The sequence below is a fragment of the Anolis sagrei genome, chromosome 7, assembly GCF_037176765.1.
Source record: "Anolis sagrei isolate rAnoSag1 chromosome 7, rAnoSag1.mat, whole genome shotgun sequence".
In the NCBI taxonomy this organism is placed as follows: domain Eukaryota; kingdom Metazoa; phylum Chordata; class Lepidosauria; order Squamata; family Dactyloidae; genus Anolis; species Anolis sagrei.
The window spans coordinates 5,783,417-5,810,996 of NC_090027.1; the positions used below are offsets into that span (position 1 = coordinate 5,783,417).

Here is a 27,580-nt window from a genome sequence, read left to right on the forward strand (position 1 = left end):
TGCCGCATTATTACAGGGTGTCTGCGCCCTACACCACTGGAGAAACTACACTGTCTAGCCGGTATTGCACCATCTGACATCCACCGGGAAGTAGCAGCCAATAGTGAAAGGACCAAGGCAGTGACATCTCCAGCTCATCCCCTGTTTGGGTATCAGCCAGCACGTCAATGACTTAAATCTAGACATAGTTTTCTAAGATCTACAGAGACACTCGCTGGAACACCTCAGCAAGTGAGAGTCCAAAAGTGGCAGGCTCAAACCCAGAACCTCAACCAATGGCTGAAACCCAATTACTCCCCCCTGGGCACACAGAGGACTGGGTGACTTGGAAGGCGCTGAACAGACTGAGCTCTGGCACCACGAGATGCAGAGCCAACCTTAAGAAATGGGGCCACAAAGTGGAATCCTCGACATGCGAGTGTGGAGAAGAGCCAACCACTGACCACCTGCTGCAATGCACCCTGAGCCTTGCCACATGCACAATGGAGGACCTTCTTGCGGCAACACCAGAAGCACTCCAAGTGGCCAGATACTGGTCAAAGGACATTCAATCAACTACCAAGCTTACAAATTTTGTGTTTTGTCTGTTTGTTTGTTTGTTTGTTTTGTTAAAAATCTAATACAAATGTCTGGTTGCTCCTGACACGGTAAATAAAATCAGATTTGGGAGGGGAGGGAAGAGCAGGGGAAGGTTAAGGGAAAGGTTAAGCCCAGTATGAGACCCACAGAAAATACTGGAGGGGGTTGGTGGGGAGAAAAGGAACAAGAGCGGGGTTTTCAATAGGGAGGGAAGAAGCATGGCGTAGCAGCTCTTCTCCAGGCTAAACATGCCCAGCTCTTTAAGCCCCTCCTCATAGGGCTTGTTCTCCAGACCTTTGATCATTTGAGTTGCCCTCTTCCTCTGGACACATTCCAACTTATCAACATCTCCCTTAAATTGCAGTGATCAGAATTGGAAGGGGAGGGAAGACCAGGGTTTTTTTTGGGGGGGGGGGGGAGGTTAAGGGAAAGGATAAGTCCAATATGAGGCCCATAATGAAGGGGATAAAAGGAACAAGAGTGGAGTTTTCAATAGGGAGGGAAGAAGCATGGTGTAGCAGCTCTTCCGCAGGCTAAACATGCCCAGCTCTTTAAGCCCCTCCTCATAGGGCTTGTTCTCCAGACCTTTGATCATTTCAGTCACTCAGCTTGTCAACATCTCCCTTAAATTGCATGGACCAGAATTGGAAGGGGAGGGTAGAGTAGGGGTTTTTTGGGGGGGAGGGGGTTACCAGCTCTTTAAGCCGCTCCTCATAGGGCTTGTTCTCCAGACCCTTGATCATTTGAGTCGCCCTCTTCCTCTGGACACATTCCAACTTATCAACATCTCCCTTAAATTGCAGTAATCAGAATTGGAAGGGGAGGGAAGAGTAGGGGTTTGGGAAGGGGGGAGGTTACTAGCTCTTTAAGCCGCTCCTCATAAGGCTTGTTCTCCAGATCCTTGGTCATTTTAGTCGCCCTCCTGCAGTGACCAAAAGTAGAAGGGGAGGGAAGAGTAGTGGTTTGGGAAGGGGGGAGGTTACTAGCTCTTTAAGCCGCTCCTCCTGTGAGGGAAGACCAGGGGTTTTTTTGGGGGGGCGGGGTTAAGGGAAAGGATAAGTCCAGTATGAGGCCCATAATGGAGGGAATAAAAGGAACAAGAGGGGGTTACTAGCTCTTTAAGCCGCTCCTCATAAGGCTTGTTCTCCAGATCCTTGGTCATTAGATTCAACATCTCCCTTCAATGACAGTGACTAGAATTGGGAGGGGAGTGAAAAGCGGGGGTTTGGGGGGGGGGGGAGCATAAGTCCAATATGAGGCCCATAATGGAGGGGATAAAAGGAACAAGAGGGGTTTTCCTTCGGGAGGGAAGAGGCATGGCGTAGCAGCTCTTCCGCAGGCTAAACATGCCCAGCTCTTTAAGCCGCTCCTCATAGGGCTTGTTCTCCAGACCCTTGATCATTTCAGTCGCTCAGCTTGTCAACATCTCCCTTAAATTGCAGTAATCAGAATTGGAAGGGGAGGGAAGAGTAGGGGTTTGGGAAGGGGAGAGGTTACTAGCTCTTTAAGCCGCTCCTCATAAGGCTTGTTCTCCAGACCCTTGATCATTTGAGTCGCCCTCTTCCTCTGGACACATTCCAGGTTGTTAACATCTGCCTTAAATTGCAGTGACCAGAGTTGGAAGGGGAGGGAAGAGTAGGGGTTTGGGAAGGGGGAAGGTTACTAGGTCTTTAAGCCACTCCTCCTGGGAGGGAAGACCAGGGGGTTTTTTTGGGAGGGGGGGTTAAGGGAAAGGATAAGTCCAGTATGGGGCCCATAACAGAGGGTAATAAAAGGGACGAGAGGCGGTTTTCCTTAGGGAGGGAAGAAGCATGGCGTAGCAGCTCTTCTGCAGGCTAAACATGACCAGGTCTTTAAGCCGCTCCTCATAGGGCTTGTTCTCTCCAGACCCTTGATCATTTCAGTCGCTCAGCTTGTCAACATCTCCCTTGGAAGGGGAGGGAAGAGTAGGTTTTGGGAAGGGGGGAGGTTACTAACTCTTTAAGCCGCTCCTCATAGGGCTTGTTCTCCAGATCCTTGGTCATTTTAGTCGCCCTCCTGCAGTGACCAGAATTGGAAGGGGTGGGAAGAGTAGGGGTCTGGGGGGGGGGATGTTGCCAGCTCTTTAAGCCGCTCCTCATAGGGCTTGTTCTCTGGACCCTTGATTATTTCAGTCGCCCTCTTCCTCTGGACACATTCCAGCTTGTCAACATCTCCTTTAAATTGCAGTGATCAGAATTGGAAGGGAAGGGAAGACCAGGGGTTTTTTTTTTGGGGGGGGGGTGTTAACGGAAGGAGTTTTCATTATGGAGAGAAGAGGCATGGCGTAGCAGCTCTTCTGCAGGCTAAACATGACCAGGTCTTTAGACCGCCTCTCATAGGGCTTGTTCTCCAAACCTTTGATCATTTCAGTGGCTCAGCTTGTCTACATCTCCCTTGGAAGGGGAGGGAAGAGTAAGAGTTTTGGAACGGGGGGGGGGGGGGGGAAGAAGGTTACTAACTCTTTAAGTCGCTCCTCATAGGGCTTGTTCTCCAGCCACTTGATCATTTGAGTCACCCTCTTCCTCTGGACACATTCCAGCTTGTCAACATCTCCCTTAAATTGCAGTGACCAGAATTGGAAGGGGAGGGAAGACCAGGGTTTGTTTGGGGTTTTTTTTTGGGGGGGGGGGGGTAAGGGAAAAGATAAGTCCAGTATGAGGCCCAGCTTGTCAACATCTCTGTTAAATTGCAGTGATCAGAGGGAGGGAAGACCAGATTATTTGGGGGGGGGGCTCTTTAAGCCGCTCCTCATAGGGCTTGTTCTCCAGACCTTTGATCATTTCAGTCGCTCAGCTTGTCAACATCTCCCTTGGAAGGGGAGGGAAGAGTAAGGGTTTGGGACGGGGGGGGGGGAGGTTACTAACTCTTTTGGCCGCTCCTCATAGGGCTTGTTCTCCAGACCTTTGATCATTTCAGTCGCTCAGCTTGTCAACATCTCCCTTGGAAGGGGAGGGAAGAGTAGGGGTTTGGGACGGGGGAGGGGAGGTTACTAACTCTTTAAGCCGCTCCTCATAAGGCTTGTTCTCCAAACTTTTGATCATTTCAGTCGCTCAGCTTGTCAACATCTCCTTTACATTGCAGTAATCAGAACTTGAAGGGGAAGGAAGAGTAGGGTTTTTTTTGGGGGGGGGGGTTGCCAGCTCTTTAAGCCGCTCCTCATAAGGCTTGTTCTCCAGACCCTTGATCATTTCAGTCACTCAGCTTGTCAACATCTCCCTTAAACTGCAGTAATCAGAATTGGAAGGGGAGGGAAGAGTAGGGGTTTGAGAAGGGGGGAGGTTACTAGGTCTTTAAGCCGCTCCTCCTGGGAGGGAAGACCAGGGTATTGTTTTTGTTTTTGTTTTTTTTTGGGGGGGGGGGAGTTAAGGGAAAGGATAAGTCCAGTATGAGGCCCATAACGGAGGGAATAAAAGGAACAAGAGTGGGTTTTCCTTAGGGAGGGAAGAAGCATGGCGTAGCAGCTCTTCTGGAGGCTAAACATGACCAGGTCTTTCAGCCGCTCCTCATAGGGCTTGTTCTCCAGACCTTTGATCATTTCAGTCGCTCAGCTTGTCAACATCTCCCTTGGAAGGGGAGGGAAGAGTAGGGTTTTGGGAAGGGGGGAGGTTACTAACTCTTTAAGCCGCTCCTCATAGGGCTTGTTCTCCAGATCCTTGGTCGCCTTCCTGCAGTGATCAGAATTGGAAGGGGAGGGAAGAGTAAGGGTTTTGGGAAGAGGGGAGGTTACTAGTTCTTTAGGCCGCTCCTCATAGGTCTTGTTCTCCAAACCTTTGATCATTTCAGTAGCTCAGCTTGTCAACATCTCCGTTGGAAGGGGAGGGAAGACGGGGGGGGGGGAGAGGTTATTAACTCTTTAGGCCGCTCCTCATAGGGCTTGTTCTCCAGACCTTTGATCATTTCAGTCGCTCAGCTTGTCAACATCTCCCTTGGAAGGGGAGGGAAGAGTAGGGTTTTGGGAAGGGGGGAGGTTACTAGCTCTTTAAGCCGCTCCTCTTAGGGCTTGTTCTCCAGCCCCTTGATCATTTGAGTCGCCACGTTCCAGCAGCGTTTCAGGACCTCAGTTTGGGGAAAGCAAGCAACTGAGGAAGAGGAAAGAGGGGGCGTGGCTTTGGGGGCGGAGAAGCGGGAGTCCCCTCCCCCCGCCGTGACGTCACCCGCTGGGCCCCGCCCCCCGCCACGTGCGTATAAGAGGCGCTCCTCGCGGCCGGAGCCTCCGTCGTCGGGCTTTTCCTCCGGCTTCGCTTGGCCATGAGTAGCTACGCGCTGGAGCCTTTGGGCGCGCCGTCCTACCGGCGGGTGGCGGAGAGCCGCACCACCTTCACGCGGGCCAGCCTCTCGCCGTCGAGCAGCGGCTTCCGCTCCCAGTCGTGGTCCCGCAGCGCGCCCAGCTCGGCCGCCTCGGTCAGCCTGCGCGGGGGAAGCGGAGGAGGAGGCGGAGGAGGAGGAAGCGGGACGGCGATGCTGATGATGCGGGGCTCGTTCGGCTCGGCGTCGGAGAGCCTCGAGCTGAGCCAGGCGTCGCTCTTCAACGGCGTCTCGTCCTCCCTCGAAGGCGGGAAGCGCTCCAACGAGAAGGAGCAGCTGCAGGGCTTGAACGACCGCTTCGCCGGCTACATCGAGAAGGTGCACTCGCTGGAGCAGCAGAACCAGGCGCTGGAGGCGGAGATCGCGGCGCTGCGGGCGAGGCAGGCCGGGCGCTCCGAGCTGGGCGAGGCCTTCGAGGCGGAGCTGCGGGAGCTGCGGGCGGCGCTGGAGTCCACGGGCCGGCAGAAGGCGGCGCTGGCGCTGGAGGCCGAGCGCCTGGAGGAGGACGTGCAGCGCCTCAAGGAGCGCTTCGAGGACGAGGCGCGGCTCCGCGACGACACCGAGGCGCTCATCCGCGCGCTCCGCCACGACGTGGAGGAGTCCTCGCGCGCCCAGGCCGAGCTGGGCAAGAAGGCGCTGGCGCTGCAGGACGAGGTGGCCTTCCTCCGCGGGAGCCACGAGGAGGAGGTGGCCGAGCTGCTGGCCCAAGCCCAGGCCTCCTCCCGCCTGGCCGCCGCCGAGAGGCACGACGCCTTCCTCCGCAGCGACCTGGCCGCCGCCCTCAAGGAGATCCGCGCCCAGCTCGAGGGCCACTCCGGCCACAACCTGGCCCAGGCCGAGGAGTGGTTCCGCGGCCGCTACGCCCAGCTCTCCCAGGCCGCCGAGCAGAACAAGGAGGCCCTCCGCGCCGCCAAGGACGAGATCGCCGAGTACCGACGGCAGCTCCAAGCCAAGAGCGTCGAGCTGGAAGCCGTGCGCGGCACCAAGGAGTCCCTCGAGAGGCAGATCTGCGACGTCGAGGAGCGCCACGGGCAGGACCTGGGCACCTATCAGGTCAGGCGGGGGGCGGGAGGGAGGGAGGGAGGGCACACCTCGAAGGGGCGGGACAGCCTTAGCAAGCCAGGGGTCTTAGGATTATTGGGGAAAGGGGAGGTTGAGCTCAGATTCCCCCCCCCCCTCCAACAAAGGGTTATGGGCTCAGCAAGGCATGCTTCCACTGTGCTACTTGGCTATAGATATGGAGGAATCACCCTAAATGGGGGGGGGGGGCACAGAGCGCCACGGGCAGGACCTGGGCACCTATCAGGTCAGGCGGGGGGCGGGAGGGAGGGAGGGCACACCTCGGAAGGGGCGGGACAGCCTTAGCAAGCCAGGGGTCTTAGGATTATTGGGCAAGGGAAGGTTGGGCTCAGATTCCCCACAAAGGGTTATGGGGAAGGGGTTGGCCATCCTTAGCGATGTCGAGGAGCGCCACGGGCGGGACCTGGGCACCTATCAGGTCAGCCGGGGGGCGGGCACAAGGGGGAAGGGGCGGGACAGCCTTATAGCAAGCCTGGGGTCTTAGGATTATTGGGGAAAGAGGAGGTTGAGCTCAGATTCCCCACAAAGGGTTATGGGCCCAGCAAGGCTATCTTCCACTGCGCCACTTGGCTATATATACACCACGGGCAGGACCTGGGCACCTATCAGGTCAGCCGGGGGTGGTTGAGCACACGGGGGAAGGGGTGGGACAGCCTTAGCAAGCCTGCGGTCTTAGCATTATTGGGGAAAGGGGAGGTTTGGCTCAGATTCCCCACAAAGGGTTATGGGCCCAGCAAGGCACGCTTCCACTGCACCACTTGGCTATATATATGGTAGAATCACCCCAACTGTGGGGGGGGGGGGCACGGGGGACATCGAGAAGCAGCACGAGCAGAACCTGGGCACCTATCAGGTCAGATGGGGGGTGGACACCTAGCAGAAGGGGGGCTTCCCCTGTTATAGGGTATGCTGGGCCCATTACCCTTTGTGGGGAAAGGGGGGTTGGGCTCAGATTCTCCACAAAGAGTTATGGACCCAGCATGCTTCCACTGCACCACTCTGCTATATATATGGTGGAATCACCCCATCTGAGGGGGAGGCAGGGGCACAGGGGAAGGGGTTGGCCATCCTTAGCAACATTGAGGAGCGGCACAGGCAAGACCTGGGCACCTATCAGGTCAGGCAGGGGGTGGGCACCTAGCAGAAGGGGGGCTTCCCCTGTAATGGGGTATGTTGGCCCCATTACCCTTTCTGGGGAAAGGAGAAGTTGGGCTCAGATTCCCACAAAGGGTTATGGGTCCAGCATCCTTCCACTGCGCCACTTGGCTATATATATGGAATCACCCCATCTGAGGGGGAGGTGGGGGCTGGGGCACAGGGGAAGGGGCAGGCCATCCTTAGCAGTCTTGGGTTGTTAGGGTTATTATCATAACCATCCACCGGCATAAGGACAACAGTGGGGAAAGGGGAGGTTGGGCTCAGATTGCCCAACAAAGGGTTATGGGTCCAGCATGCTCCAGCTGCGCCACTTGGCTATATATATGGGACCGGCCATCCTTAGCAGGCCAGGGTTGTTAGGATTTTGATGATAATCCAGGCTGTAAAGCAGGCCTGGACCAACTTTGGCCCTCGAAATGCTTTGGACTTCAACTCCAACCATTCCTAACAGCTTCAGGCCCCTTCCAGAGTCCAAAACACCTGGAAGAGCAGAGTTTGAGAAACACTGGCATGAGGACTACATTGGAGAAAGAGGAGGTTGGGTTCAGATTCCCCATGAAGGGTTATGGGTTCAGCATTCTTCTGCTGCGCCACTTGGCTATGTATATGGTGGAATCACCCCAACTGTGGGGGAGGTGAGGGCGGGGCCACAGGGGAAGGGGCGGGCCATCCTTAGCAGTCTTGGATTGTTATGATTATTCTCCTAGCCATCCACTGGCATGAGGACAGCAGTGGGGAAAGGGGAGGTTGGGCTCAGATTCCCTACAAAGGGTTATGGGTCCAGCATGTTTCTGCTGCTCCACTTGGCTATATATATGGTGGAATCATCCCAACTGAGGTTGAGGTGGGATCAGGTTCACAGGGGAAGGGGTGGGCCATCCTTAGTAGTCTTGGATTGTTAAGAATATGGTGATTATCCAGGTTGTAAAGCAGTCCTGGGCCAACTTTGGCCCTCCAGGTGCTTTGGACCTCAACTCAGGCCCTTCCTGATTTCGGAACACCTGGAGGAGCAGAGCTTGAGAAACACTGGCATGAAGGCAGCATTGGGGAAAGGGGAGGATGGGCTCAGATTTCCCAACAAAGGGTTATGGGCCCAGCATTCTTCCGCTGCACCACTCTGCTCTATATATGGTGGAATCATCCCAAATGAGGGTGAGGCAGAGGCAGGGCCACAGGAGCAAGTGTGGGGCATCATTAGCAGGCCTGGATTGTTAATATTATGATGATTTTGCAGACTCTAAAGTGTCTTATCAAGTGATGTGGATGGCAGGGCCACAGGGAAAGGGCTGGGGCATCTGGAGCAGACCTGGGTTGTTATACTTATGCAGATTGTAAATCAGGCCTGGGCAAACTTGGGCCCTCCAGGTGTTTTGGACTTCAACTCCCACCATTCGTAACAGCCTCAGACCCTTTCCACTTCCCCCTCAGCCGCTTAAGCTGGGCCCATAACCCTCTGTTGGGGAATTTGAGCCCATCCACCCTTTCCCCACCCCCAGTGCTTTCCTCACACCAGTGTTTCTCAAACTCTGCTCCTCCAGGTGTTTTAGGCTTCGACTCCCACCTTTCGTAACTGCCTCAGACCCTTTCCCTTTCCCCCTCAGCTGCTTAAGCTGGGCCCATAACCCTCTGTTGGGGAATCTGAGCCCATCCACCCTTTCCCCACCCCCAGTGCTTTCCTCACACCAGTGTTTCTCAAACTCTGCTCCTCCAGGTGTTTTAGGCTTCGACTCCCACCTTTCGTAACTGCCTCAGACCCTTTCCCTTTCCCCCTCAGCTGCTTAAGCTGGGCCCATAACCCTCTGTTGGGGAATCTGAGCCCAACCAACCTTTTCCCACCCCCAATGCTTTCCTCACACAAGTATTTCCCAAGCTCTGCTCCTCCAGGTGTTTTGGACTTCAACTCCCACCATTCCTAAAAGGGCCTGGGGCTATTAGGAATGGTGGGAGTTGAAGTCCAAGACATCTGGAGGAGCACAGCTTGAGAGACACTGGCATGAGGTCAACATTGGGGAAAGGGGAGGTTGGGCTCAGATTCCTCAACAAAGGGTTATGGGCCCAGCATGCTTCCTCTGTGCCACTCTGCAATATATATGGTGGAATCACCCCAAATGAGGGTGAGGCAGGGACAGGGCCACAGAGGAAGGGGCAGGGCACCCAGAGCCAGCCTGGATTGTTATGATGATTATGCAGACTGTAAAGCAGGCCTGGGCCAACTTTGGCCCTCCAGGTGTTTAGGACTTCAGCCCTCACCATTCCTAACAGCCTCAGGCCCCTTCTTTTCCCCCCTCAGCCACTTAAGCGGATGAGGGGGGAAAGAGAAGGGCCTGAGGCTGTTAGGAATGGTGGGAGTTGAAGTCCAAAACACCTGGAGGAGCAGAGCTTGAGAAACACTGGCGAGAGGAAAGCATTGGGGGCCGGGAAGGGGTGGTTGGGCTCAGATTCCCCAACAAAGGATTAGGGGCCCAGCTTGAGTGGCTGAGGGGGGAAAGGAAAGAGCCTGAGGCTGTTAGGGAATTGTGGAAGTTGAAGTCCAAAACACCTGGAGGAGCAGAGCTTGAGAAACACTGGTGTGAGGAAAGCATTGGGCGCCGGGAAGGGATGGTTGGGCTCAGATTCCTCAACAGAGCATTATGGGCCCAGCATGCCACTCTGCTATATTTATGGTGGAATCCTAACTGTTCAGATTTCCCAACAAGATGTCTTCAGGCAAAGGTAAGGATCCAGGTCCAAGGGGTCATCACAAAGCAGAGGAAAGAAGGGCAGGAACAGGACGTGAAAGTGAGAACGTCCTTCTCATATGCATCCCCCAGCATCTCCATTGTGGAATGAACCAATGGCGCAAGGCAATGGGATCCTGAGGGTTGTAGTTTCACAAGGTCAGTCCCAGCACTTCCAAAGAGTGTTGATGCCTCACCAAGCTACAGATCCCAGGATCCCATTGCTGTGAGCCATGACAGTTCAAATAGGGTCAGCCTGCATTCATTCATTTTGCTGGGTCTCCTGCCAGAATGAGATGAGGAGGCCCAGAATGTGTTGGATTGCAAGTCCAAAGGAAAGGGAAGGATGATGGTGTTGGGGGGAGGGGGGCAATGGGTGGGGTCTTTAAGTTTGGTTGCTGTCCAACTCCTTTTGCCTTCTGAAGTCTGTTTCCACTCAAGGAAAGGAAGGCAGAGACAGTAGCAGTAGGCTTCCCGTGTTTCTCACTTGCAAGCTGCATGTGTCTGAGTGGGTGGCGGAAGCATTTGCTATTCCGAAAATGGCAGTGTGAAATTAGCCAGCAAAGAACACACACACATATACACACACACACACCCCTCTCCAAAAATGAGAGGAAATGCCTCGGATGACAAAGCATGTCTGGGCTTATCAAACGGCAACTTTGATGCCTATGAACACAGGAAGAATTAAGGATCAAAAGAAAGGCAGCTTGGACTTCTTTCAGCAAGGTTTTGTTTAGCACTAAAGACATCTGTGTAGAATGAAAAACCAGGTCCAGGTAAGGATTGTGTGGGGCTGGAGCTGGAGCTGACAGACGGAAGCTCACCCCACTCCCTGGATTAGAACCACCGACCTTTCGGTCAGTGGTCCTGCCAGCACAAGGGTTTATCCCATTGCACCACTTTCTCTACTGAATGACATGAAGGCAGAGAAAGGCAATTTTGGGGCCTTCTTTCCATGTGAATCATAGCCTTCAATTTCTAGGCACTTCTCCACAAAGAAAAGGGAGCATGACTTGCAACGGAAGGTTTGCAGCCCCCGGAAGGGCTTTTCCCTGCAAGCGATTGGCATAAGAGCCAGCGATATTAAAGCAAGCTGTGAAAAGGCAACCTGCCAAAAAGTATGCTTCAGAAAGTTCTAGTTCTTTGCGGTTGTCCTGAGTCACTTCTCAGCTCTCCTAGTGCGGTAGGGTGGATGCATTGCAGAATTGGCACTGGAGTAGTGAACGATAGGGGGAAAAAAGAAGCCACCGCTAAAACAGATTGCAGCAATGCTGTTCTTTCCTGGCATTGTGAATATAGTTGACCCTGAGTGTTTGCTGCGGCTTGGTTCTAGAACCACCTATCACTCTGGATAACAAAATATATGGATACTCAGGTCCCATTGCTTACAATAACACAGTAAATTGATGTCTCCTATAAAATGGTACAACTGAGGTTCACTTATATTATGTTATATTATATTATATATAGTTTATACATTCATTCAAAGCATAAAGGTTGGAATTTCTGGATGTAGAATCTGTCGATATGGAGAACCGACATTATTGCCTTTTGGCAATATATATTACATTACATTATATTATATTAATTATACATTCATTCAAGGCATAAATGATAGAATCTCTGGATGTGGACTCTGTCGATATGGAGAACTAACATTATTGCCTTTTGAATATATATAATTATACATTCATTCAAGGCATGAATGATAGAATCTCTGGATATAGACTGTCGATACGGAGAACCGACATTATAGCCTTTTGAATATATATATAATATACATTCATTCAAGGCATGAATGTTGGAATCTCTGGATGTAGACTCTTATATTATATTATATTATATATTAGATAAATATTGTTTATACATTCATTCAAAACATGAATGGTAGATTCTCTGGATGTAGACTCCGTAGATATGGAAGACCAACATTATTGCCTTTGATATAATATATATATATATATATATAAATAATTTATACATTCATTGAAGGCATGAATGGTAGATTCTCTGGATGTAGACTCTGTCGATATGGAGGACCAACATTATTGCCTTTGTAATTATATATATTATTTATACATTCATTGAAGGCATGAATGGTGGAATCTCTAGATGTAGACTCCGTCGATATGGAGGACTGGCATTGCCTTTGTAAGATAGATAGATAGATAGATAGATAGATAGATAGATAGATAGATAGATGGATGGATGGATGGATGGATGGATATATATATAATATTTTTATACATTCATTGAAGGCATGAATGGTAGAATCTCTGGATGTAGACTCTTTTGATATGGACATTGCCTTTGTAATATAGATAGATGGATGGATTATATATATATATATATATATATATATATAATTTGTATTCTCAAAGGCTTTCATGGCCAGAATCACTGGGTTGTTGTAGGTTTTTTCGGGCTATATGGCCATGTTCTTGAGGCATTTCTCCTGGAGAAATGCCTCTAGAACATGGCCATATAGCCCGAAAAATATATATTATTTATTTATATTTATATAATATATATATTATATATACATACATACATACATACATTGAAGGCATGGATGGTGGAATCTCTGGATGTAGACTCCATCAAGATGGAGGACCGACATTATTGCCTTTTCTGCAAACTTAAATATGTTCAAGGCAAATCATAACAAAATATGCCATTTCCAATGGAAGCTGTAATCATTATTAGCTGCATTATTTAGCCTGGCATGATGCACAGTTTCTGCAAGACAACATTAATATTTCTGGAGTGCCTTATTTATGGTGATTAGTCATGAGCATTAGTTGCTATCTGTTGTTGTTATCATGATCCTTATCATCATCATTATTACTACAAAGTCATTTCATAAAGAGGTGTTTTTTCCCCGCTACAGCGAGAGGAGTCTGGGAGTCGGGATGGAGTTCTGCAGGATGAGTCATCACAATATGTAACTCTGCACTGTCGAGAAAGTCCATCCGCTTGCTGGACAGTAATTGCTCTCTTCCCCGACAACAAATAGCTACCATTGCTATAAAATACATGCACTATTTTGCAGCAGTGCCTTTGTGAATGTCCGCAATGCAGAAGGTGTTTTCTGCTGAGCAGGTCTCCAAACAGTGCTGCCGAATGCAAAAGGCAAAGCTTCTCAAGTATTCTCCTATTGGAGATATATAAATACAGTTGAAGGATCTCACCTGCAGTGATGGCACAACCTTGGGGGACGGGACACACCTTTCCATCCAATTACCTTTGGCAAGGGGAACAATGAGGCCGGCTGAGGCAGAATTGCAACCTCAGGAGAAAGGTCATTCTGCCAAGTGCGCTCCAGAGCTCTGCAATGCAGAACTGGCTGACGGCAGGAGATTATACAGACACGACTCTTCTGAGATTCCCGCTAACCAGGACCTTGCGCACTGCAGAGTCCTATTGGGAAGGAAGTACAGAGCAAAACTTCTGGAATTTCAAACAAAGTATGGATTGCACAAAGTTAAAACTGTGCCAAAGCTATTATTATTATTATTATTATTATTATTATTATTATTATTAAATAATAATTAATAATGGTGTTATTTAATAAATAATGATGATGAGGATCAGTATTAAAAAAAACTCTAAAATTGCAACAGCACAACAACAGAGAGGAAACAAACAAGGACATCTAATCACCTCCCAACAAAAGTTTGCTCCAGGCACAGTCAGCCCATTGTATGCTAATCAAGGTGGTCAGTTGAAACATTCACACCTAGCTCCAGCAGACAAGAGTTCTTTGTCCCACCCTGGTCATTCCACAGATATATAAACCCTTTTTCCTAGTTCCAACAGACCTCACTACATTGTCGAAGGCTTTCATGGCTGGAATCACCAGGTTTTTGTGGGTTTTTTCAGGCTATAGGGCCATGTTCTAGAGGCATTTCTCCTGACGTTTCGCCTGTATCTATGGCGAGCATCCTCAGAGGTGCATCCTACCTCTGAGGATGCTTGCCATAGATGCAGGTGAAACGTCAGGAGAAATGCCTCTAGAACATGGCCCTATAGCCCGAAAAAAACCACAAGAACCTAGACCTCACTACCTCTGAGGATGCTTGCCATAGATGCAGGCGAAACGTCAGGAGAGAATGCCTCTAGACCATGGCCATACAGCCCGAAAAAACCCACAACAACCCTATGCCAAAGATGTCCTGCCATGCAAACATGAAGCCCAATTAATTCAACATGACTTCTCAGAAGCAGCCCATTGAATGGCAGGTCTTGCATCAAAAAGAGGAATATGTATTGTTTGTGCGGAGATTTATTCCCTGAGCATAGGTCCTAATTGGAAAGTACTTCTCATAGACAGAAAAAAAGGTGTTTTGAATGCAGACCTCTATCCTGCGCACGAACCAAATGCAATTGTGAACATACACATATACATACTTACTTACTTAGGTGATCCCTCAATGTCCAAGTAGGATGGTCTTCCAAGGTCAGTGTTCTGGTGCATCCATAGGTGACTGTGGAGATCTGCATCTTCTCCCTCAGTGAGGGCATTGGTTTCCAGGTGGAAAGTGGTCTCAGTTGGGGTTGGCTTGATGCGCCTTCCCCTTGGCACGCTTCTCTCTTTCGCCCTCCATTCGTGCCTCTTCAAATTCTACAGCACTTCTGGTCACAGCTGACTTCCAGTTGGAGTGCTCACAGGCCAGGGCTTCCCAGTTCTCAGTGTCTATGCCAGAGTTTTTAAGGTTGGCTTTGAGCCCATTTTTAAATCTCTTTTTCTGCTCACCTACATTCCATTTTCCATTTTTGGGTTCAGAGTAGAGCAACTGTTTTAGGAGACGGTGGTCAGGCATCCAGACAACGTGGCCGGTCAAGCAGAGTTGATGGCGGAGGACCATCACTTCAATGCTGGTGGTCTTTGCTTCTTCCAGCATGCTGACATTTGTCCACTTGTCTTTCCAAGAGATTTGCAGTATTTTCCAGAGGCAACACTCCTCTCACTATTACTCTTTACATTCCCAGAAAACTTCAAGCAACGGGAGACTAACAAAAAAAATTGCATATGCAAACTCATATTGTGCAACTTCTGACTTACGGCAATCAATGGAGTCCAATTAGGGTGGTATCTAACTGGGAGTGGGCTGTAAAATGAATGCAGATTGGACTTCACTTCAACAGCTTTGACACAAGGGTGTGGATCCGTGGGAGCTGTAGTTCTATAAAGTGTTTGACCTTCTCCACCAAAGAGTGTTGGACCTTCACCAAACTCCAACTCCCATGACTCCATAGCACTGAGCCATATCAGTCAAAACAGTGTCAATAAAGAAAAAGTTATTTTCCTACACTAGGACTTCAAGTTCATCTTGTTTGTTTCCCAAACCCTGTTCATTGCTAAACAGACATCTAAAGCATTATTTGTTCAATGTGTTGTTGAAGGCTTTTATGGCCAGAATCACTGGGTTGCTGTGAGTTTTCTGGGCTGTATTGCCATGTTCCAGAAGCATTTTCTCCTGACCTTTCACCCACATCTATGGCAGGCATCCTCAGCAGTTGGGAAGTCTGTTGGAAATTAAGCAAGTGGGATTTATATATCTGTGGAATAATGTCCAAGGTGGGAGAAAGAACTCTTGTCTGTTGGAGGCAAGTGTGAATGTTGCCATTGGCCAGCTTGATTAGCATTGAATGGCCTTGCAGCTTCAAAGCCTGGTTGCTTCCTGACTGAGGAAATCCTTTGTTGGGAGGTGTTAGCAGGTCCTGATTTTGTCATTTTTTGCGATTTGTCCAGTCTCCCTCCAGTCGATATTACTCATTGAAGGCTGTACCCCTTGCTTCTTTCTTTTGACTAATGGACCATCTGTGTCTCATTTGCAGGACACGATCCAGCAACTAGAAAACGAACTGAGAGGAACCAAATGGGAGATGGCTCGCCACTTGAGGGAGTACCAGGACCTCCTCAATGTCAAGATGGCTCTCGACATTGAAATTGCCGCATACAGGTAAAGGGAGATACAGGGCCAGTGTGGTGGATGTCGGAATTGCAATGCAGATGCCTTTGGTTCCGGCAGCAGCAACTTCCCTTCAGCTCCCAAAACAAAAACAAGCTATCTTTAGAGCTCTGCATGATTTCTCTTGATTTTTTTTTTTGAAAGAGAATCCTCTAGCTTCTTATTGCAAAGAGTAGCGTGCTGAACATCTCTGCATGCTTCTGCAGGATTTGACGCATACAGAATTTCTGTATTCAGTTGTCAGAAATGGCACAGCTGGCTACAGCTATAATTGTGTTACCTTTTCAGCTTTACGTTATTTTTGAGCCCCTTCCTTGAAGTTGCACTTCTCTAAGCAATTTGAAAGCCTCAACACACACACACTTACCAAGGAGTGAGTCTTATTGATATGGGAAATAAGAAAGCCACACTATTGTTTGGAAATTGGAATGCTATGTTATTCTTTCGTGTATGAAAAGTTTGTGCAAAAATGCACCCAACGAGCCATGCAGTCTTTAAGAAGCACTAACTTTAAAGTTCGAACCGAGCCTTAGAATCATAGAATCAAAGAGTTGGAAGAGACCTCATGGGCCATCCAGTCCAACCCCATTCTGCCAAGAAGCAGGAATATTGCATTCAAATCACCCCTGACAAACTTTGTTATACAACACCCATGAAATCATTCTTTTTCCTGTTAATTTTCTTCACAACTATTCCCAGGTAATCTCTCTGAACAACACAATCTATTTTTGGCTCAGATTTGTAAATGAAGACCTTTGCTGATCTCCGTAGCTGCAGGTGGGTTCTGATGAGAACCCTCCTTATCACTCAGCTTCACTCGATTCCTTATCTACTGTTGATACTTCCGCCTCCCATGAATAGAATCATAGAATCATAGAATCAAAGAGTTGGAAGAGACCTCATGGGCCATCCAGTCCAACCCCCTGCCAAGAAGCAGGAATATTGCATTCAAATCACCCCTGACAGATGGCCATCCAGCCTCTGCTTAAAAGCTTCCAAAGAAGGAGCCTCCACCACACTCTGGGGCAGAGAGTTCCACTGCTGAACGGCTCTCACAGTCAGGAAGTTCTTCCTCATGTTCAGATGGAATCTCCTCTCTTGTAGTTTGAAGCCATTGTTCCGCGTCCTAGTCTCCAAGGAAGCAGAAAACAAGCTTGCTCCCTCCTCCTCCCTGTGGCTTCCTCTCACATATTTATACATGGCTATCATATCTCCTCTCAGCCTTCTCTTCTTCAGGCTAAACATGCCCAGTTCCCTAAGCCGCTCCTCATAGGGCTTGTTCTCCAGACCCTTGATCATTTGAGTCGCCCTCCTCTGGACACATTCCAGCTTGTCAATATCTCTCTTGAATTGTGGTGCCCAGAATTGGACACAATATTACTTCCTTAGATCTAGACACTATGCTCCTATTGATGCAGGCCAAAATCCCATTGGCTTTTTTTGCCGCCACATCACATTCCTGGCTCATGTTTAACTTGTTGTCCACGACAACCTTAGCCTTAAAGACTAAGAAAGCAAAATTTCAGACTCATATATCATTGTTGTTGTTCATTCGTTCAGTCGCCTCTGACTCTTCGTGACCTCATGGACCAGCCCACGCCAGAGCTCCCTGTCAGCCATCACCACCCCCAGCTCCTTCAAGGTCAGTCCAGTCACTTCAAGGATGCCATCCATCCATCTTGCCCTTGGTCGGCCCCTCTTCCTTTTGCCTTCCACTTTCCCCAGCATAACAGTTAAAAACAATCAATTATAACTCACAATCAATAAATTCAATCTCATGCTCAACGTTCGCCAGCTCAGAGTCCATAAATTCATTCCACCTTGCCCATTCCTATCAGTCGTCGTTGTTCTTTATTTATCTGCCAGATTACCCAAACGCCTGGTCCCAAATCCATGTTTTTAATTTCCTTCTAAAGGAAAGGAGGGATGTCGATGATCTAATTTCCCCGGGGAGTGAATTCCACAGGTGAGGGGCCACCACCAAGGCCCTGCTCCTCGTCCCCGCCAGTCTGTGATAGAGGTCAGGCCGAGAGCAGGGCCTCCCCAGAAGATCTTAAACTCCGAGGAGGGACGTAGAGGGAGATGCATATATCATATATATATATTATTTCCAGTATTTCTACCCCGTTCCGTCCTGAGTCCCCCTTTGAAGCTTGAGAAGGAACGGGGTAGAAATACCGGAAATAATAATAATAATAATAACACTTTATTTGTACCCCGCTACTATCTCCCCAAGGAACTCGGTGCGGCTCACATGAGGCCGAGCCCAAACACAGCAATTCAAGCAATAATAACAACAATACAAGCAATTAAAATACATAGACAACAAGAAACAATGTTAACAATAAGACAACACATAATTAAAAACAGTGGGAAGGCCAAATGTTAGGTTAAAATTGAAAATAATGAAAGAAAGTGCTTTGGAGGACAAAGTCCAATGGGATCATTATTCCAGGAAGGCACACTGGAACAGCCACGTCTTCAAGTTCCTCTTGAAGACTGCCAAAGTTGGAGCCTGTCTGATGTCTTTAGGGAGTGAGTTCCAGAGTCGAGGGGCCACCACCGAAAAGGCCCTCTCTCTCATCCCCACCAATCGCACCTGCGATGCTGGTCTGATCGAGAGCAGGGCCTCCCTGGATGATCGAAGGGATCGTGTGGGTTCGTATACAGAGGTGCGATCACGCAGGTAGGCGGGTCCCAAACCGTTCAGGGCTTTGTAGGTAAGAACCTGCACCTTGAATTGGGTCCAGTAGATGAATGGCAGCCAGTGGAGCTTCCTGAACAGGAGGGATGACCTCTCTCTGTAAGGAGCCCCAGTTAACAACCTGGCTGCCGCCCGTTGGATCATCTGAAATTTCCAGGCCTTTTTCAAGGGCAGCCCCACGTAGAGTGCATTGCAGTAATCCAGTCTAGAGGTGACTAAGGCATGGACCACTTTGGCCAGATCCGCCTTCTCGAGGTACGGTCGCAGTTGGCACATTATTATTATTATTATTATTATTATTATTATTATTATAAATATTCCCATGTATGGTTTCAACAATGTGAGCTAGTTAGTACAGGCTAGTTAGTACAGGCAGAAGCAAAGCACAACATCAGGGAACACTTACTATGCAGGACTTTTTGGTGCCATCAGAAGCTCCTGATGCCCTTGTGCCAAAAAATAAAACCATGACATGTTTAGGTTTTTGCCACACCTGGCAACCACAATTTGGGGATTTTGGGCAGGCCAGAGCTCCAAAAGCTCCAAAAGCAATAAAAGAAGCAGGATTCCAGTCATTCTAGTTTTGGTTTTCCCTAAACTGCAGTTTTATGTGTTTGTTTTAACCAAAAAGGTATACCAAGTGTCACAGTTTCACAGGGACAATTTAAATGAGAATGTCCTCCATTTTTTTTCAGCTGCTTTTAAAATTTATTTATTTATCGTGTCAGGGGCAACCAGACCATTGTATTACATTTCTAACAGAACAAAACAAACAAACAAAGTTTGCAAACTTGGTAGTTGATTAAATGTCCTTTGACCAGTATCTGGCCCCTTGGAATGCTTCTGGTGTTGCCGCAAGGAGGTCCTCCCTTGTGCATGTGGCAGGGCTCAGGGTGCATTGCAACAGGTGGTCAGTGGTTTGCTCTTCTCCACACTCGTATGTCGAGGATTCCACTTTGTGGCCCCATTTCTTGAGGTTGGCTCTGCATCTCGTGGTGCCAGAGCGCAGTCTGTTCAATGCCTTCCAAGTCGCCCAGTCTTCTGTGTGCCGAGGGGGGAGTCTCTCATTTGGTATCAGCCATTGATTGAGGTTCTGGGTTTGAGCCTGCCACTTTTGGACTCTCCCTTGCTGAGGTGTTCCAGCGAGTGTCTCTGTAGATCTTAGAAAACTATTTCTTGATTTAAGCCGTTGACGTGCTGGCTGATACCCAAACAAGGGATGAGCTGGAGATGTCTCTGCTTTTAAAATGTCCCAGTTGCTCTCTCCTCCTCCAACTTTTGTACTCTTCTCATTAGAGTTGGTGCAAACCGAGTTCAAAGTACAAATATATTTGCTTGTTCGCTTCCTTTCCCATTAAGTTCAGGCAAAAGCAACCTGCTGCAGTCTCCTAGCTTGCTTTTTTCCTATGTTTTTACCTCTAGTATGTTTTTACCTCTAGTCTTGACCTCTAGTTCCCCCCCCCCTCTTCTTCTCCGTTGAGAGCGAGAAGGACAAGAAGAAGGGCAAAACTAGAGGAGTTAATTCCTTCCTTCTCCGGTTTTGCCCTTTTTCTTGTCCTTCTCACTCACTAGGGAAAAGAAGAAGGGGATAACTGGAGGAGTTTTTTTCTTCCTTCTCTGGTTTTGCCCTTCTTCTTGTCCCTCTCACTCACAAGGGAGAAGAAGAGGTGGGGGAACCGGAGGAGTGAATTCCTTCCTTCTCCGGTCCCCACCCCTTCTTCTCCCTCGCAAGGCTCAAGCCAAGTGAGAGAGACAAGAAGGAGAGCAAAACCAGAGAAGGAAGGAATAAAATAATCTTGGGAGAAATCCGAACATTATGGAATATTTCCAGAAAAAAAGGCAAGTGGTCCAATTTCAGATTTGCCCCTCCCACCTTTCTTGCATGGTTCAAAACCGCTTCGGAAGGCAAAAGTCAGAAGTTTTTTACGACTTTTAGGTTCTTCCAAATGAACCTGTCCAACCCTGCTTGGTAGTGTTGACCTCCAGGCCTGGAAACACCTACGGCCACTAAACCACACAAGAGTCCATGAATATAAACAAACGGTTTATATATATATATATATCGCATGTAAAATCAGGAATAAAAAAGAAAGATATATAATCCAAAAAGGTTTAGCAAAAGATGAGAACCAAACAATAATTAAAATATCTCAAAAAGTTCCAAAGGTGACAAAGTCCAGGAACAGCCAAGAATCACAGATACAGCATAAGTCCACAATCAGCACAACTAGTAAGACTTGAACAGGAGTACATGAACAGAAACATAGACAACTTCCAGGATATGTTAAATCCAAAATCAAAGCTTGACTGGAACCAGGAACAAAAGAGCTCAGGCTTAGCTTCTCACTCTAACACAGTGTTGCCTGAACTGACCTTCAGGTAGGCAACTTGTTGCTTAATAGACAGTTAGACGCCCATGAAAGCATTCTGTTTCCCATGAATTTCTTTCACAACTTCCCCACATAATCTTTCAGAATTATGCAATCTTTTTTCGGCTCTGATTTGTAAATATACCTGCAGGTGGGTTCCCATGGGAACCCTCCTTATCACTCAGCTCTTCACTCAACTCCTTATCTGCTGTTGCTACTTCTGACTCCCCTGAATGCCCTTGAAGCCCTGCACTTTCCAAGGTGGTTTTCTTATGGAGAAAGCCATCATTTCCCAGACTTGAGGGCCCATCACTTCATGCTACAGGAAAGCTCACAATCCTCTCTGAATTGTCCACAGGAAAACTCACAATTTCTAAATAATCACTTATACCATCAGCCTCTGGTGACTGATCTACAATATGTGGCACATTTTTCAACATAAATTGTTTAGAAGACCACCCATCAGGCAATATCTATTTGAGTTGCCTTAGCATACGGCAAAAAGAAAACAATATGACTTTCGTCTCCCAAATTTGCTGAAATCAATGGGTTGTACATTGTAAGATTTTCCTTGAATCTTTCCCTGGAATTTAATTAAAAGGCAATACACCCCATGCATGTAACGCCTTTGTAAAGTCATCCAGTTTTTAAAAAATGTAAACATTATAATGTTATAGCCATTCTCAACAATCCCAGTCCTGAAAATCTGCCTGCTCAAAAAAAAAAAAAAGCCCAATGAATGGTGATAATTAAAATCATAGAATCATAGAATCAAAGGGTTGGAAGAGACCTCCTGGGCCATCCAGTCCAACTCAGTTCTGCCAAGAAGCAGGAATATTGCATTCAAATCACCCCTGACAGATGGCCATCCAGCCTCTGCTTAAAAGCTTCCAAAGAAGGAGCCTCCACCACACTCCGGGGCAGAGAGTTCCACTGCTGAACGGCTCTCACAGTCAGGAAGTTCTTCCTCGTGTTCAGATGGAATCTCCTCTCTTGTAGTTTGAAGCCATTGTTTCATTGCGTCCTAGTCTCCAGGGAAGCAGAAAACAAGCTTGCTCCCTGCTCCCTGTGGCTTTCTCTCACATATTTATACATGGCTATCATATCTCCTCTCATCCTTCTCTTCTTCAGGCTAAACATGCTCAGCTCCTTAAGCCGCTCCTCATAGGGCTTGTTCTCCAGACCCTTGATCATTTTAATCGCCCTCCTCTGGACACATTCCAGCTTGTCAATGTCTCTCTTGAATTGTGGTGCCCAGAATTGGACACAATATTCCAGGTGTGGTCTAACCAAGGCGGAATAGAGCATGGGGAGCATGACTTTCCTAGATTTAGACACTAGGCTCCTATTGATGCAGGCCAAAATCCCATTGGCTTTTTTTGCCACCACATCACATTCCTGGCTCATGTTTAACTTGTTGTCCACGAGGACTCCAAGATCTTTTTCAATGAAGCAAATCATTGTCCAGACATGGGCAAACTTGGGCCCTCTCTCCAGGTGTTTTGGACTTCCACAGTTCCTAACAGCCTACTGACTGTTAGGAATTGTAGGAGTTGAAGTCCAAAGCACCTGGAGAGAGGGCCCAAGTTTGCCTATGTGTGTTGTAGACCATATTCATTCTCAAGCCCTTTCTCCCACATCTATTGAACATGACATTTGGTTGCAAATCGGTTTGAAAAGACTTGCTGAAGGTGTGACAAAACCATCAATACTTCCAAGAGGGAAGAGAACCTTCTCTCTCAGTGAAAGGGTTGCAACCTCATCAATCCCATTGATAAAACACTTCTCTAGATGTCTATTGAGAAAAAGCCCAGTTGAGTTTATTTATTTATTTACAGTATTTATATTCTACCCTTCCCACCCCGCAGGGGATTCAGGACGGATCACAATGCACATATAAATAGCAAACATTCAATGCCATAGACACACATATATAGACAGAACACAGAGGCTATTTAACTTTCCAGCTTCATGAAAGTATGCTTTGAATTCCGACCACTAGGGGAGCTGTTGCTTCACCGTCAACTTGTGACACCGATAGAGTACTTTCTCATTCTTTTGCACACTGCTGGGGAGTTTTAAGGCATCATAAATTAGTTAAATTAGACACACATATATAGACAGAACACAGAGGCTATTTAACTTTCCAGCTTCAGGAAGGTATGCTTTGAATTCCGACCACCAGGGGAGCTGTTGCTTCACCGTCCACTTGAGACACTGACGGAGTACTTTCTGATTCTTTTGCACGCTGCTGGAGAGTTTTATGGCATCGTAAATTAGCCTCCCTGCATAAGCAGTACCTAAATTTCCTACTTGACAGATGCAACTGTCTTTTGGGCTGTAAAGTTTGACAGCAAGCTAGACAAGTGGTCAGGAGCCTACTCCGACCTAGTCAGTAGTGATTTTAATGCAGCTGCGCCACAATCCGGTTTTATTTATTTATTTACGACATTTATATGCCGCCCTTCTCACACCAAAGGGGACTCAGAGTGGCTTACAAGATATATATATATATATATATATATATATATATATATATACACACACACACACACACACACACACACACACACACACTATATTATATTATTAGCATTTTACAATATCAGTATTATATATATATTTGGCCACATCATGAGAAGACAGGAAAGCTTAGAGAAGACAATCGTGCTGGGGGAAATGGAAGAAAAAAGGAAGAGGGGCCGACTAAGGGCAAGGTGGATGGATGGCATCCTTGAAGGGACTGGATTGACCTAGAAGGAGCTGGAGGTGGTGACGGCCGACAGGGAGCTCTGGCATGGGCTGGTCCATGAGGTCACAAAGAATTGGAAATGACTGAACGAATGGATAGCAACAACAACAATATATACATACACACACACAATTATATTGTAATATTAGTTTTCCTTGATAAGGGGATGTAGGGTCGCAGTTTTCATTACCTTACCATTTTCCCCATGCAAAATGAAAATTCTACTGTTTGTGAAATTATGTTTCATTATTATTATTATTATTAAATATATTAATATGAGCCTGAGTAAACCCATTGCAAGCCCTGACAATTCAAGTCATTGGACTTACCCTAACACACCCATTGGATCCATTAGCTTCCACATTTTATTTGTGTGTGTGGAAGGGAAGCCTTATCTTTATTTACTTCTGGTTCTCTATGACCACTGGCTGTTTTAGAATTCTGCTTGTCCCTTAGAGATATATCTTAATTTTCTCCTTATTTCACTAGGAAACTTCTTGAAGGTGAAGAGACAAGATTCAGTGCCTTCTCCGGCAGCATTACTGGGCCAACATTCACACATAGGCAACCTTCCGTCACAATATCAAGTAGCAAAATCCAGAAATCCAAAGCTGAACCGCCAAAGCTCAAGGTACAACATAAATTTGTAGAAGAAATCATTGAAGAAACCAAAGTTGAGGATGAGAAGTCTGAACTGGATGAGGCCCTGGCAGCCATGGCCGAAGAGCTGGCGAGTGGAACTATGCCCGAGGAAGAGGAAGAGGGAGGAGAAGCGGTGGAAGAGGAAATAGTCGCAGAGGAAAAGGCTGAGGTTGAAGCAGCAGCCCCAGAAGCTGAGGAAGAAGGAGGAGAGGAAGAGGAGGAGGAGGAGGAGGAAGCAGAAGGAGATGCAAAATCCGATGAGGCAGAAGAAGGTGGCTCTGAAAAAGAAGAAGAAAAGAGTGAAAAGGAGGAAGGTGAGGAAGAGGAGGAGGCTGTTGAGGAAGAAGGCGAGGGAGAGGAAGCGGAGGGCAAGGAAGGAGAGGAGGCTACCGAAGAAGGGGAAGAAGAGGTCGAGGAAACCATCGCAGCCACAAAAGTAGAAAAGGCCAAAGCATCTCCACCCAAGTCTCCAGTGGGAGATGATAAGGAGAGTAAAAGTGGTGATCAGAAAGGAGAGGAAGCAGAGGAAGAGGAGAAAGAAGGCTCACCAGCAAAGGAAGGCTCTCCAGAGAAAGCAGGGACACCAGAAAAGGGGAGTACTCCAGACAAAGCTGGGACTCCAGAAAAGGCAGATTCTCCAAAGAAGGCTGGAACACCAGAAAAGGGATCTCCTGAAAAGCCAGGAACTCCAGAGAAAGGGTCTCCAGAGAAGGCAGGGACTCCAGAGAAGGCAGGGACGCCCGAAAAAGCAGGAACCCCAGAGAAGGCGGCTTCTCCAGAAAAAGGAGGGACTCCAGAGAAGGCAGGGACTCCAGAGAAAGCATCTTCTCCAGTGAAAGCAGGGACTCCAGAGAAAGCAGCTTCCCCAGTGAAGGCAGGGACTCCAGAGAAAGCAGCTTCTCCAGTAAAAGCAGGGACTCCAGAAAAGGCAGGGACTCCAGTAAAAGCAGGGACTCCAGAAAAGGCAGGGACTCCAGAGAAGGCATCTTCTCCGGTGAAAGCAGGGACTCCAGAGAAGGCATCTTCTCCAGTAAAGGCAGGGACTCCAGTCAAGGCAGGGACTCCAGAGAAAGCAGCTTCTCCAGAAAAGGCAGGGACTCCAGAGAAAGCGGCTTCTCCAGAAAAGGCAGGGACTCCAGAGAAAGCGGCTTCTCCGGTGAAAGCAACTGCAGAGAAAGCAGCTTCTCCGGTGAAGGCAGGGACTCCGGAGAAAGCGGCTTCTCCAGAAAAGGCAGGGACCCCAGTGAAAGAAGAGATTATCTCAGTCACCAAGGTAGAAAAAGTTAGTGTAGAGAAAGAATCCAAGGGGGAAAAGAAAGAAACGAGCGAGAAAGCCTCCAAGGAATCAACCAAAGAAGACATTGCCGTGAATGGGGAGGTGGAAGATAAAGGAGAGGAGGCCAAGCAAGTTGAGGAGGAAGACAAAGGGGTGTTCACCAATGGCCTGGATGTGAGCCCCGTTGAGGAGAAGAAAGGGAAGAGCGAGGAGAAAGTCGTCGTAACCAAAAAAGTAGAGAAAATCACGAGCGAAGAGGGTGACGGGACCACGACATTTATTACGAAGTCTGTGACGGTCACGCAGAAGACGGAAGAGCATGAGGAGAACGTTGCCGAGAAATTGGTGTCCACCAAGAAGGTAGAGAAGGTCACGTCTTCCCATGCCGTTATGAAAGAAGTGAAGGATAGCAATTAAGATAACCTTTTCCCCCTTTCCCCTCTAAAGAGCTTAGGTCCGTGCAAAAGGTTAAGCCATATGACAGCTGCAAAATGCATGTAAGTGACGGCTTCTCAACAGAACGGGTTCTCTCGTGGCGTCTCCAGAAACACTTGACTTTCTTTTTTTCGTTTCTTTTTGTGCACTACCCAGGGATCGGGAGAGGAATGCATGCAAGTCCGACGTGCTCCCTCTGCAGAACTTGGGGAATTCCCAAAATTAAAAAAAAAAATGCATGAGCTGTTATTCTTACAGAGGAACTTGCCGAATTTCCTAATCTGCTGACGGGACACTTCTGAGGAACATCTTGAGATGTATTATGCAAAGAGTCAACTGAGCCAAATACAAACCAACCATAACAAAAGGATGAATGACAATGATAATAATACCCCTCAAACTCTCCCAGCCTTAAGCTATTTAATAATTATGTTTACCTCACTGGTGCAATTAAAGATGGATGTCTGTCCATGGGAGAACCTACCTTGACATGCACAGTACGCAACGTTTTGTTGTTTGATGTAAAGCAGTCACAGCTGTTCATGCTCAATAAAGGTCATATTGGAAACGTGCCTGCTTTCCGTTTGAGTTTCTCTCTCCTGACTCTGAGGTTTTATCAGTTACTAGCTGTACCCGCCAGACTTTGCTGTGGCCAACCTTCCTTCCTTCTTTCTCTCCTTCTTTCCCTCCTTCCTTTGCTCCCTCTTTCCTTCTTTCTCTTTTCTTCTTTCCTTCTCTCCTTCCTTCCTTCTCTACCTCTTTCCTTCCTTCTCTCTTTTTCTTTTCTTTCACTTTCTCTCCTTTCTTCCTTCTCTACCTCTTTCACTCCTTCCTTCCTTCCTTCGCTCCTCCCATCCTCCCTCCCTCCCTCCCTCCCTCCCGCCACTCCACTTCCTTCCTTCCTTCCTTCCTTCCTTCCTTCCTTCCTTCCTTCCTTCCTTCCTTCTCTTTTCTTCTTTCCTTCTCTCTTTCCATCTTTCTCTACTTCTTTCCTTCCTTCTCCCTTTTTCTTTTCATTCTTCTTTTTCTCCTAACTTCTCAACTTCTTTCGTTTCTTCCTTCACTCCCTCTTTCCTTCCTGCCTTCCTTCTTTCCCTTTTCTTCTTTCCTACTCACTTTCCTTCTTTCTCTACCTCTTTCCTTCCTTCTCCCTTTTTCTTTTCATTCTTCTTTCTCTCCTATCTTTCTTCTCTGCCTCCTTCCTTCCCTTCCCTTCTCTTCCCTTTCTTCTTTCCTTCTCTCTTTCCTTCTTTCTCTGCCTCTTTTCTTCCTTCTCCCTTTTTCTTTTCATTCTTTCTCTCCTACCTTCCTTCTCTACTTCCTTCCTTCCCTTTTCTTCTTTCCTTCTCTCCTTCCTTATTTCTATACCTCTTTCCTTCCTTCTCCCTTTTTCTTTTATTCTTCTTTCTCTCCTACCTTCCTTCGTTTCCTCTTTCCTTCCTTCCTTTTTCTTCTTTCCTTCTCTCCTTCCTTCTTTCTCTACCTCTTTTCTTCCTTCTCCCTTTTTCTTTTCCTTCTTCTTCCTCTCCTACATTCCTTCTCTACCTCTTTCCTTCCTTCGCTC

The 27,580-nt window shown here is 47.8% G+C and overlaps 1 protein-coding gene across 1 annotated transcript; it reads left to right on the plus strand.

Moving 5' to 3' along the window:
* Positions 1–4,796: 4,796 nt before the first annotated feature.
* On the plus strand, positions 4,797–26,588 carry NEFM (neurofilament medium chain). The gene is made up of 3 exons (XM_060787152.2): positions 4,797–5,958; positions 15,705–15,829; positions 24,153–26,588. Exons 1-3 carry the CDS (start codon positions 4,849–4,851, stop codon positions 25,996–25,998), a joined length of 3,081 nt encoding a protein of 1,026 aa, XP_060643135.2. The 5' UTR covers positions 4,797–4,848; the 3' UTR covers positions 25,999–26,588.
* The last annotated feature ends 992 nt before the right edge of the window (positions 26,589–27,580 follow it).